The sequence below is a fragment of the Lingula anatina genome, chromosome 10 (assembly GCF_051362555.1).
Source record: "Lingula anatina isolate TDL-2025a chromosome 10, LinAna3.0, whole genome shotgun sequence".
Taxonomy (NCBI): domain Eukaryota; kingdom Metazoa; phylum Brachiopoda; class Lingulata; order Lingulida; family Lingulidae; genus Lingula; species Lingula anatina.
Window position 1 is genome coordinate 4,293,514 of NC_141776.1, and position 12,538 is coordinate 4,306,051.

The 12,538-nt window shown below is 39.2% G+C and overlaps 1 protein-coding gene across 3 annotated transcripts; it reads left to right on the forward strand.

Moving 5' to 3' along the window:
• The first annotated feature begins 864 nt into the window (after positions 1–864).
• LOC106179450 (uncharacterized) lies at positions 865–12,538 on the forward strand. Of its 3 annotated transcripts, none has more exons than XM_013563078.2 (7): positions 865–1,099; positions 6,518–6,808; positions 7,275–7,370; positions 7,631–7,774; positions 8,148–8,900; positions 9,200–9,250; positions 9,695–12,538. In XM_013563078.2, the coding sequence occupies exons 2-7, from the start codon at positions 6,535–6,537 to the stop codon at positions 10,921–10,923; spliced, it is 2,547 nt and encodes an 848-aa protein (XP_013418532.2). In that variant the 5' UTR covers positions 865–1,099; positions 6,518–6,534; the 3' UTR covers positions 10,924–12,538. The 3 variants fall into 3 exon arrangements, with proteins under 3 accessions (XP_013418532.2, XP_086854386.1, XP_086854387.1); XM_086998260.1 differs by lacking the exon at positions 865–1,099 and adding an exon at positions 4,379–5,064; XM_086998261.1 differs by lacking the exon at positions 865–1,099 and having other exon boundaries at positions 6,634–6,804.

The following is a 12,538-nucleotide window of genomic DNA, read 5'->3' on the forward strand; positions in this document are numbered from 1 at the left end:
ATTTCTTCACTGTCCAGCGAGGATTAAATAGCCTGTTTTTACTTTATATACTGTATATATGAATGTTGTAGTACATAAACAAATACTTTGAAACAAACTCAGGAAAAAAACATACATTGGAATAGAAGTACAACTGAGATTCTAAAACGTATAGATCGAATAGAGTATTCAAGATAATTCGTTCATGGCCCAAAAAAGAAGAGGTCTAAATTTGAATCAAGGCATTGTCTCATCTCTGGGGTTCTTGTTTTGGCACAATACATATATTTGGTGTTTCTGTTAAATTACATCTTCTTAATTGAGGTTGATCATTATATTTGTTCAATAACAAATTGAAAATTGGTCTGAAATTTGTACTATTTGTAAAACGAACCCATGCCCTCTTTTTTAATGGACTAGTACTGTAACTATTTTGCAGTTTTTTTCGTTCTCCGCCCCCCCCCCCCCCCCCCCCCCCCCCCCACACACACACACACACACACACAAACCTTTTCTTTGGAGGAATTAGTACTCCTCCCCGTATGACAATCGGCACAATAAGTGAAGTATGAAAACGAAAACCATATGCCATTTTAATCCCTTCGGCTTACAAGAAATGAAGTTACCATCGTCTACTATACTATATTTGCTGACTTCTCAAAGCAAAATTTTTCATCATTGCCTCCCCCCCCCCCCCCCCCATTTCCCTCCATTGCCATTGCCGAATTCCTGTGTTTATAAACTGCATATAAATCAGCACAAACACTCGAGTGTTACTGACGTAATTTCTGAAGTAGTAGAAAAAAGAAAAAAGTCATTAGCCAAACCCGGAAGAATCGAAAGAAAGCTTATCTCACCTCGTGAATTGAACACAAAATAAAGAGATTGCACTACACTGAAAAACATGTATACAGTCGCGATGTTGCTCGGAAGGAAGAGAGAAACTTCGCGTGATCTTAGCTTTGAATTCAGATCGATATAGTTCTTTTTTCCTTATCCACACAATGAGAGGTCTTAATGGACAGATGGTAGCCTCCAGGTGGCGTAACTGTCGGATTTGTTAGTTATGTCAAACTGCCAGAACCAGTATATACTAGACGAAACCAGATGTATTGACTCGGTATGTACGTTTTTCATGAATTTCTTATACTATTTAGCTGTAGTTTCTGTGCATTATATACGCTAAATGATCTTGGTGCTCAATGCATCGTGGCCTATATTATAAAGATGGATACTGTCAATGATTTATCAATAATTTGGAAGGACGTGAGTGTCGATCAGCTGTGAACGGTATAGGAAAGTCAAAGTACTCAATCACTAAGGTTTTGTGAACTGTTCCCTTTTTAAAAAGCCTTTTGACATGTTCTTTTAGCAGTTATAACCTTAGCGCGCAGATGGGTTAATTTCACGTTAAAGGGGTCTTCCAATGTATTTAAGAATAGCTGGAACGCGATCAGCTGAGCTGTGGGAAAAATCGATATTGTGGCTTCTTTGAATTTGCAGCGCTCAGAGCTCGGCTTACTGCACTGTGATACCGCGTGCAGGCTATTTTTAAGTATGTCTCCCAGATTCATCGGTTGGAATAATATACGAGGTTGAGGCTCCTTAATTAGAAAGAAGAGTCATCATATCAAAGACTTAAACGATTCGCGTTTAAGGTTACGAATATTTGGTCGCCAGGCACTTGATCAGCTGCTTGCCCTTCGTAGAAAAATCAATAGCAAGGTGTAATAACTGTATCACTTCATATACCACGCTGTGATTGTGTTCAAGGGGAGTTTATTAAGAAAATAGTAGAAATGTTCGTTCACAAAGAGAATAGAAGTGGACTTACTACACCTGAGGTCAGTATGAATAACACGCACGGATAAAGGTAGAAGCAGAGGGGGCACACTGGCCACGCTCCCCCCTTAGGCCTAAGCTTCTGAATCAGCCCTTCAAATCCCCCTCGCACCCCTCCCCCCCCCCTCCCCCCCAAAAAAAATTCAAAATCTATTTTTCCATCTCTGTAACCTGTATATTTAAATAAAATTGATTTCTTCCATGATTTTATATAAGAAGAGCCAGGCGAGGCAAAGACAATATCCTTGTGGCAGTCACCTCGCTCCGTAGCAAAATCATGTTTTCGAGGACGTCAAGTGCAACCAGTAACGACCTGAAAAAACATTCAGGACAAATGGTATTTATTTTACCTGACGCGTGTTTGATTCTTAGGCTTTACATTCTTCCTTGAATAAATGTACAAACAGTGGAAGATAAAAATAGGTGACAGATGGAAGGACGGGTGCTCAAATTTTGATCGGCCACTTTTTCGTACCTTGTGGGTGTTTTCATTAATACGATGGGTTGCGCAATAAAAATCCGTATGCCTTCGAGTTCAATCCATATGAATAAATGGATCAAGGTTACGCGTGTGAGGTGAAATTTGATTATCATCCAGGGTATTGAAGAAGTGTCGTAGAGAACAAGGCAGGGGAGATTTAAACGTGTTTCTTTATAGGATTAAGTTTTAAATTTACAAATGCTTCAAGCTCGTATGAAAAAAAAAAAAAAAAAAAGATTAAGCGATTATCGTTCATGCAGCATGGAAACTAGCTAGATATATATCTTTTTTATTGCTTTAGGTTGAGGCGGTGGTTAAAAAGATAGGCCTACGGCATTGTATTGTCTTTTTTAACTGTAGCACAATTAAGATACATAGTGGGTAAGACATTTTAAATGCAATACAATACAATGGTTAAAGCTCGTAGATATTTTATTTTACTTATTATTAAATCCAAAGTCACTAGCAGTGATCGATGCTGAAGGGCAAGGGCTAGATAGTAATACATAAAAAGTGTAAAACATCGACATTAATACTATATAATCTGTGTTTACCCGTACATAATAATCAAACCGCGGAAAGCCCAAAGAGCAATATATCTTAATTTTTAATGAATCTTACTTCCCTCAAGGTAGCATTTCTTTAACAAGCCTTGGAAAACAGTCTGATTACGAAGGCTGATCACGCAACGTTAAATGTGTGCCTGGCCATATCTTATTTACTTTCTACATAAACCAAACTAACAGCCCCAAGTTTCTCTTCTGGACAAAATAAAGCCTGCAAGATGTTGAAGTTAATGATACAAAATCACAGACATAATCTGTATAAAATAGCCATGTTGAGTAAGTTTATTCAGTTGCTCTAAATTGAGTGCTTTTTTGCGCATCATAGATATAGTCATGTTACAGAATGGAGAGGTTTAGAAACAGGCCCATGTGCATTTCATTACAGCGTCTGCCGCTTTGTACATAAAGCGCTCCATGCTTTAGGTGCCGCGTCTAAATATTCCTGGAAGATGTGAAAAATCAAAACAACCGGAGAGCAACCAAAGTGCAATTATTCTGTAAACTGTACTTGGAGAAAGACTTGCATTCATTCAGAAGATATATTCATTCAACATAAACCAATATTAACTGTCAGTCATAGTCGGCTGTCACAGTAGCTATGGGCTTGTGGATTGAGCGTTGTACATGCACGGTACGGAGTTTCAATAATGTATTGAAATTCCTTGCACAAAGTTACTTAATTATTGTATAATGAACCGTATTTTTGTTTACTTTGTGCACTGTCACCAGATGACTCTGTTGTGTAAGCGACAGTAAAGTAAACACCACATCCATATTGCGTATCAAACATAATTTTCTGGTCACATATAACAGTCACCAAACAGTATATATCGATTCCCTTCAAATTCCCAACTTTAATGGTGTTTTCTACTGGATTTTTGCGCCAAATCGAATTTTCTTCGATGAAAGAGCAATATTTGAATAGAAACCATTACTCTCCCTGTCCCTGCAATTAGATTCCATTTTTTAAACATTTCTAATCAATTTTTTTCAGAACAAAGCTTGATTTATTTAGGCCTTCATGTTTTCCCAATATTGCAGAAGAGAAAATCAACAGCTTTTATTTGAGGCGTTTTTATCTTTTTAAAGATATGAATCATGGAAGATAAGTAGCTTTGCAGGATATATACATTTATATATAGACATAAAAGTATGACTTAGTTTCATATTAAACGCGTATAGCCAAGCAATGATACTTCGATCGATTTTGATTTGATCCCGCTGTGAATGTGTTAATTCCTGCTCATGAATACAATCTTGTAAATTTGCATACCTGAGATATGCATATTTATTTAAGTATTATAATCATTCAAATGTATATAGGCATGGCATATTGCATGTCAGTTAGAGAAGTCCATTTGAAATGTAAATCAAGATTTAATTTTAATGTATTTCCAATTAAGTTAATGTATATCATGGCATGATGCATATCAGTTATGGAAGTTCATTTGAAATGTAAATTATGATAGAGTATTTAAAAAGAAGCGACAGAGCCATGGAGAGAGACACATAGAGATATAGAGAGGTAAAGAGACATAAGAATTAGATGGACATAGTGAGATAAGGCATAGATTAAGACACATAGAAAGAGAGAGATGGAGAGAGAGAACAGATACCTGAATTTACAGACAGTGAAGTAAATCATGTAGCAGAAAACTATAACTGCCGGTCTCAGTTGCCTTATTGGTGAAAAGCAATTCTAAGAAGCGTAGATTATTACAAAACCCACAAAACCAGCACTACCAGAGCGGATGAATGTTAGTGCTAGGCATCGCTTTGTTGGTGCTAAATAATTTTATGGTTTATAAGGCCTGAAAAAGGATTGCAGATACCGTACAAAGTGAAGTCATCGTGTTCACCTTGAAATTCAGGGTGCGCTAAGATCATCCAGTACGGGTCTTATTAATGCTGTCTACGAGATAGCTAGGAGGCGGTGGGGCTCTTTGTTTTGAACCCTATTAAGACGGCGAGGCATCAAGCTGAGTCCTAATCGATAATTCCCCAAATATGCGTGCTCTCATCACAGAGGGATGCGTGTATTCAAACCTGTGAAGCCAGATGCTATATCTGCACTTGTGAGCGGCAACGTGCACGAAAAACGCTTCAGTTCATCTACGGAGATTACAATTAATATGTTGTGTCTGCCGCATGTGGTCAAGCAATCAATCCACTGAATTATCATTTTTGCGTGAAACGGTGAGTCGCGCGGTGTGAATTCAGAAAGTAATATTTAGATAGAAATCAATAATCTGCTAGATCTAAGGGTTTATTGTTTATAATGCGTGAATGATTACCATAATTTTTCAGTCATACCATAGTTTAACATTAATTTCCGGATGTCATTTTCATTAGTTGAGGTAAAATAGTAAAACTGTCCTTTGGACTTGGAATAAATAAAACTGACCAATTATAGATTAACTTAGCTATATATCGCCTTTGTTAATTGATCTCTCCAATTGGGTCTTATACTATGCGGGATGGAGCTGGTAACGTTACAAATAATGTTCTTTTTTATCGTTACTGTCGTTATAGTTTTGTTTTGCTTTGTTTTATCGCCAGTGTTCGGATTTACATTGCTATGTCGGGCCCGAAAAAACCTAATATCAAAACGCTCTCTGTAAAAGCGCTGCCTGGCAAGCTCAAAGAAAGAGAGAGTAAAAGGGGGCGTCATGCTGAGCTGTGATCAATAATCCGCACACACTTACAAACCAAAAATCGATTGGAGTAATTTTACTATTGTGAGCGCGAACGGACGCGACTTGGCGTTTTCATTGGTGTCACGATCGAGCTAAGGAAAGTAAAATGCACAGTTTCTCTGTTAAGTTCCGGCGGTTTCAATATCTCTTTATAATATTTAAAAAAAAGACTCTTTAGGTTTGCACTTATGAGAGCCGGTTTTAGCTAAGCAAACCTCGTTATAATATCCATTAATTGATAATCTAATACTAAGGAATAATAGATTCGAGGTATTGTCTTTATGCAGTGGCGGATGCAAGGTTTTTTAAAAGGTAAAAAAAAAAAAGAATAATAATTCAACGAAACTAAGAAAAAACCTTTCTCATAGGACGGGGAAGGAAAAACTTGCTTGGCTTTGTCTGGGCTCTAGATTATCCGCTTTGATGGGTAGTGAGGTAGAACTGAGAACGTGGAACGGATGGAATGGTATGTAGGGAGAGCCTTCGCTGGGTGGGATAATTGGGGTTGGATGGGATAGAGTAGGGTGGGATAATTGGGGTTGGATGGGATAGAGTAGGGTGGGATAATTGGGGTTGGATGGGATAGAGTAGGGTGGGATAATTGGGGTTGGATAGGATAGGATGTGTGTATGAGAAGGAATATGTGAGTAGGATACAGTGGGGTGGGTATGATGCAGCAAGGATTGGGTGGGATGAGATATGTGTGTGTGTGTGTGTGTGTGTGTGTGTGTGTGTGTGTTGGGGGGGTGTATTGAAGTAGTAAGGTAAACCAAGTCGCGGGAATGAAATATTACTTCTCTTGATATGATGAATATTATAAAGGTAAAAGCAGAAAAAAAGAAAAAAATCCTTTGCCATTGACTGGCGTTTACTATAGTACTTCTTACAAATCTGTCATGAAACCAGACGCACAAGTGGGAATAGTTTAACGTTTTGTGTTTATTGCTTTCCAGATATACAGCGGGCAAAAATGACGCGCAAAAGGGAGAGGCAGCCGTCCCTGCAGAAGGCATGCAGCAGCCTCAGCTTCCCCGACCTCGTCCTGGCGACTTCTTTCACCTCTCTCCCCGACCTCAGCGGCGTCATTGACACAGTCGAACAAAATGGCGCTCCTCCAGGGGAAGAACTGGATGAAATAGACTTTAAAGGATGCCGCGATGACGTAGACGCGGGGTGGTCTTGGGTTGTCATGATAGCAGGAGCGTTGACACTTTTCATTGGCAACGGATATGTGTACAGCGTAGGTGTGTAATATACATCTTGTTAGTTTCATATTCCTGGTTAATTGCAAATTTCATTTATATTGATTCAGTTTGATATATTTTTATGTTATGTTAATGAAAGTGTTATGCAATCGATTTTTTATATGGCCAACAGAGTAGAATCACTTTTGTCTGGCTTTGATATACGGATATAACTGGGACAGGTTTAGAATTTGCCTGTTTGGACGTTTCTCAACGCGGATGCTCGGGGTGTTTTTGATAAATTTCAAACAGTTTAATTTTATTTCCGGAAATAGACGTAGTCAAAGTACCAGCAATTCTGCAACCCCAAAGTAAACAGCAAAATGAGCGAAAAGACGTCCGGTTAATTGAAGGAGAACAGGTTCGCAACTTTGCAAAACGCTTAATTACTTCCTAATAAAATGCATTAAATGTTTTATCTGAAACGGCGTTGAACGTAACCGTCTATCCATTACTAATGTTTCAGGTGTTTTCTATCTGCCATTATTGGAGGCATTCCACGAAGGAGAAGCCATGACTGCGTTACTAGGGTCCGTCTTCATTGGACTCGCCGGAACATTCGGTAGGTGGCGCCTCGCAGAAATTCTGAGATGTGTCCTTTAATCAAAATACAATGCAATAATCAACGTTATCAACGAAATCTTTTTTATAAACAGAAAGGAAAATATCTTGAAAAGATATATTTATTTTGCAGCTGTTATGTGCAGTGTGATGCCTAATTTTTATATACCCTGAAAAGAAAATTGCCTTGAAAGACATTGATAAATTTTTGATAATAATAAATTTCAATAGAAATTTTATGGAAAATCATTTCTTTTCCAGCTGTGGTTGGCAGTATGATATGTAACAAGCTGAACTGCCGTATAGCCTGTATGATCGGAAGCTGTGTGGCGGCTGGGGCCTTCATCACCAGTTCATTTGCCACCAGTATTACTTTCCTTATTGTGTCCTTCGGTCTGATTGGAGGTAAGGTCGAGTGATAGTGTCCTTATTGTATCCTACGCTTTTACCAATAGATTTAGTTTGTTGGCTTCTTTTTCAACCTTAGTATATAAAAAGTCAATGAAAGAGGATTTTTATCATAGGATAGATAGGATGGTAAAACAGAATTATTATTCACTTGTAGACGCTATAACATGAGTCAAACAGCGGCAGATTCCGGCGCCAAATCAACCATGCAAGTGACCACTCAATAGATGGCAGACCGAAACGTCTTGTTTGACTTATGTTATTTAGTTTTTAAGAAAAATAATAATTCTTTTTATAACACTTAAAACTGTGGGGCCACGGTACTGATGGATGATGTTTTATTAAAATAATGATACTTTTTTTCATCCAGGTTCCGGTTTGATAATCTGCTACACTTCTGCCCACATTATCACTTCTCACTACTTCAACAAGAGGCGAGCATTTGCCATTGCCGTCATGCACACAGGCGGAAGTCTCGGCCAAGTCGTTTGGGCACCCGTCACTCACTTCTTCATCGACCAATACACGTGGAGGGGTGCGTGTCTGTTGCTAGGGGCGTTGGCCCTTCACCTGCTTGCCTGCGGAGCCCTGATGCGACCACACAAATACGAATACCTCCATAAAAAGCAACACAAAACTGGATGCTCTTCAGTTTTCGATCTGAGACTCTTCAAAAATATCCAGTTTGATTTGTTTGCCTTGAATATATTGATTCTTCCAATTGCAATGGGGATGATATTCGTACATTTCCCAGCATATGCCGTGTATTCAGGCACGTCCGAGCATTCCGCCCCCACCCTTCTATCTGTGATTGGCGTGAGCTGCATGTGCTGTAAGCTCATACTGGGCGGGGCCTTGAATCACCCGGATGTCGACGTGTGGACGATCTACACAATGTCGCAAACCTTGGTGGGATTATTAACTATTGCTGTGCCGTTATTCATGAGTTCTTACTCCGGACAGATGTTATATTCTCTGTTGTTTGGAACCTACATCACTCCATTTATGATAGGATTCACGCCCCTGGCTGCCCAGTACGTTGAGGCAGCACAGTTGGGCGGGGCCATTGGTGTTCTTCTCTTTGCCAATGGGATTGGTTTCTTTATTGGGCCCGTGATTGGAGGTGGGTGGAACAGTCAGTATAAACAAATAACTTTTACACAAAGCAATTGAGTTTTAGTTTATTTTACAGAAATAACTGTTTTTTTTTATTTGATTTCATAAACTGTCAATTATCGGGCAATTCAGCAGTATACTTTTTATTTTATGTATGTTGTATATATTGATGCAATTTATTGATGTCACCCCCAAAATGAATTAAAATTGGTTGTTGACACAGAATCTTAAATTCCAGAGACAGAATTTCCCCTTTTACAATTTCTTCCCACAGTGGTTTTTTATTTGCTCTTTCCTCTTTTTCAGCTGTGATGTACGATGCAAATAAATCTTATGCCGAAGCAATGCAGTTTGCAGGTACGTTGTAATTCATAAGCTTTTGTTCTTCGCCTATTTACGTGTATTGTTTTGCATTGTGCACCTCCTATACCGAGGCAGTTCAAGATAACGAAACACAACGGACATGAAAATGCAGCCTTTCCCAGAACAACAACACGCATTAAACCACAGAACATATTACAACACAACAGAGAGCAATTCAGTAAAATGCAACACAATTCAATAAAGCGCAACACATCTCAATACAATGCAATTTAACGCAATGCAGCGCAACACAACACAATATGCTGCAATGCACAGTTCAACCTAACCAAACCACCTAATTCAACATCACATAACATATATATGCATATATAAAATACCAATTTCAAACGATAGCTTTGAAATCATCGTGGGTTTTACGTAACGAAAGGAGGTACCTCTGTTTTCGTTCAATCAAGATATCCCAAACTCTCGTTTCAGGTGGGTGCATGCTGGCCAATACGCTGCTTATGTTCCTTCTCCCGGTCACATCCTCAATAACCCAGAATCGGGAACAGAAATCTGAAACGGACCTGGAGCAACAGAAATCGCACCGGTTCAGCTTGTTGCTCAAACAAAAACGTGAAAGTCTTGGAATCCATTCGTCTAGGGATGACAATAGGATTGAGGATGTAATTAAGGGACCACACCTCTCGAAGGTTTACGAAAGCGCAGGCCTTTGCGCTCATGGCTGTAAGCTTGGGGGTTGTCCGTTATGTTTTAATCAGCAGTATTCACATGCGAATGGCACTGCCAACATTCCTAATGGGGTTTCACAGTCTGCTTCGACAGACGTATGTGCGTCTTCTTTCGGCACCAATAGTTCCGTGGCCAGGGACGTATTTCCGATTGCCGTGTCTGTTTCAACAGAAGACGGCTCTTTAATAATGGGGAACCACGTGGGCAAAAGCATTTCTCCATCTGAGACTGCAGTCGGTTCGGAAATGGCTTCGTCTTTAGAGACGAGGCATCCTGTTGTCACAGACAAGTACTCGGAAGGAATTTCGTTCAAGTCAGACCTCAAAGCTGATTCTCTGAACACAGATGAAGATCCGGAAAAAGCGAAGAATCAAAACGACGCAGAGGTCATATTACACCGTAGTGATAGCGACGTGTTTTCAATGGACTTGTCCATGGTAGTGGACGCTTCAGCTTTGGAGACAAATGACAATGTTGGTCATGACCAGAGTTTAGATGACCAGTCGCTCATGCCTGACAATACTTGCTCTTTGGTAACGAAGACAATAATTGGCAGCGAAAATTCTCCAGACAGTCATTGTCCAACAGCAGGGCTCGTTTCTTCTTTGGAAAGCGGAGATGAAATTGACGCCAACAAGACCAAATGTCAGTTTGAGGTTTCTGCCCTTTCAGAGCTTGCAATGTCTTTGGATCCAAACGAGAGACAAGAAAGAGACGGGGGGAACAACCTAGGTAATGCGAATTACAATGCTCCGGTAGCTACGTATCCTGTTAAGACAAATAACGACAACGACAGCTCCAAATGCCGAAATTCTATTTCTTTCCAAACGAATGCTGTTACGTCTCCGGGAACAACCCAAGATTTGCACCAAGAACGTTGCTCAAATTTTGCGAATGCTCCTTCGTCTTCAGACACAAAATGCGGCGTTAACACAGCAATTGCGGAAGTGGGATTTGATATGGCTTCATGAAAGATATGTTTGACACCGTGAAATGAATTTATATTGTAAAAGATGGAAGAGAAAGTCGATCTCGCAGATTTACATATTCGCTTTGAATGTTGCCAAACCGTCCGATTTATACCATGCTTCAATGAAGGTAGAACAAATGTTGATTTGACGAGTGAGAGAGAAAGAGAGAGAGATAGCGAGCGAGCGAGCGGGAGAGACCGCCACATATTAGAGCAGTGCAAACGTATGTGTAAAGGCCAAATCTGCATATATGACAAGCGCACATCAGCTAGTTGCCTACAAAGTGATGACGTCAATTAGCCAGAGCAATATCTGAGTATATCTAGTGATATAATATTATCTCTGTGACCCTGGTAGTTAACCAGGCTCCCGGCAAACATATAACGTTTTATAACGTTACTATAACGTGGCCATAACGTTCTTTTTTGGTAACAGTAACGTTATTTTAACGTTATAATAACGGTATGTGTTTGCTGGGTTTTCTGGTACCTGCTGAACTCAACCGGATACAGAGACGAAAGCGAGCCTGAAGATTTTTTCGCGAAACTCAATTACTCGATCGAGTGGGAATGTATGGTATTATAAGCTAGTTTAGCTAAGGCGGTATTTTAGAAGGGGTCATCCCTTTACGTCCCATCATCGTTATTCCCCGGCACCCTTACTTCCTCAGTCAAAATTATGATATTACCCATTACCAAACGTCCCTGCGTAGTTACTTCTCCCTATTTTTTAAAACGGCGATTCGAAATAAATTGTCACCTTCCAACCTCTGCATTTACAGGATGTTATACGAATTTTGTTATATATATATCGCATTTTCATCGGGGAGGAAGTCACGGTGCGGGAACGTAAATGGATGTGACCTTTCAACGTTAGTCCGTCTAGAAAATCATGACTAAGGCAAAATTTCATGATAAATAATTTGCTCTATGAACATCTCATATACTTAGTATTATTACTGAAACACTGGTAACCAGTGGGGGTATATTATTTACGTGTTCTATGAACATCTTTTATATTACTTTTATATAGCCTTTTATATAGCATTATGATACATTGGTTGCCAAGGAAACTCGCCAATTTAGTCTTTCGTTGAATGGTAGACGTAAGTATTGTGATCCGTGTTGTGTTAAGTCGAGCGATTTTCAGTATTGTTTTCGCACAAAAAGAAAATTAAAAAACAAATCTATCCGTCACGTACGTGTGCCATATGTGAGCAATATAGACATCTGATGTGTTTTAAATTTAAACGTTAGTCAAGTTCACAAACATCACTCAAATCCATTTATCAACGTTCTCTTTCATTAGACAGTTTTTACGGCTGTTGTGTGAACAGTATTAATATTAGCGAGTGCCAACGTGAAGTATTGCTATGACTATATACCGGTTGATTGCAATACAGGCTTTACAACTTTTTCAATCACAACTGATAATCCAAATGGATCCTGTATGGCATTTTTTACTGGATGTTGTTTGTTGTTATTGTTATATACACACAGTTGAACACGCTCACAAACATAATGCATAAAAATGTTCGCTACAGTGTAGCGTTAATTTGTCTGTTGTCATTTTAAGAAATAAATGTTATACATACAAAAATCAAGTGTCTAAGTGG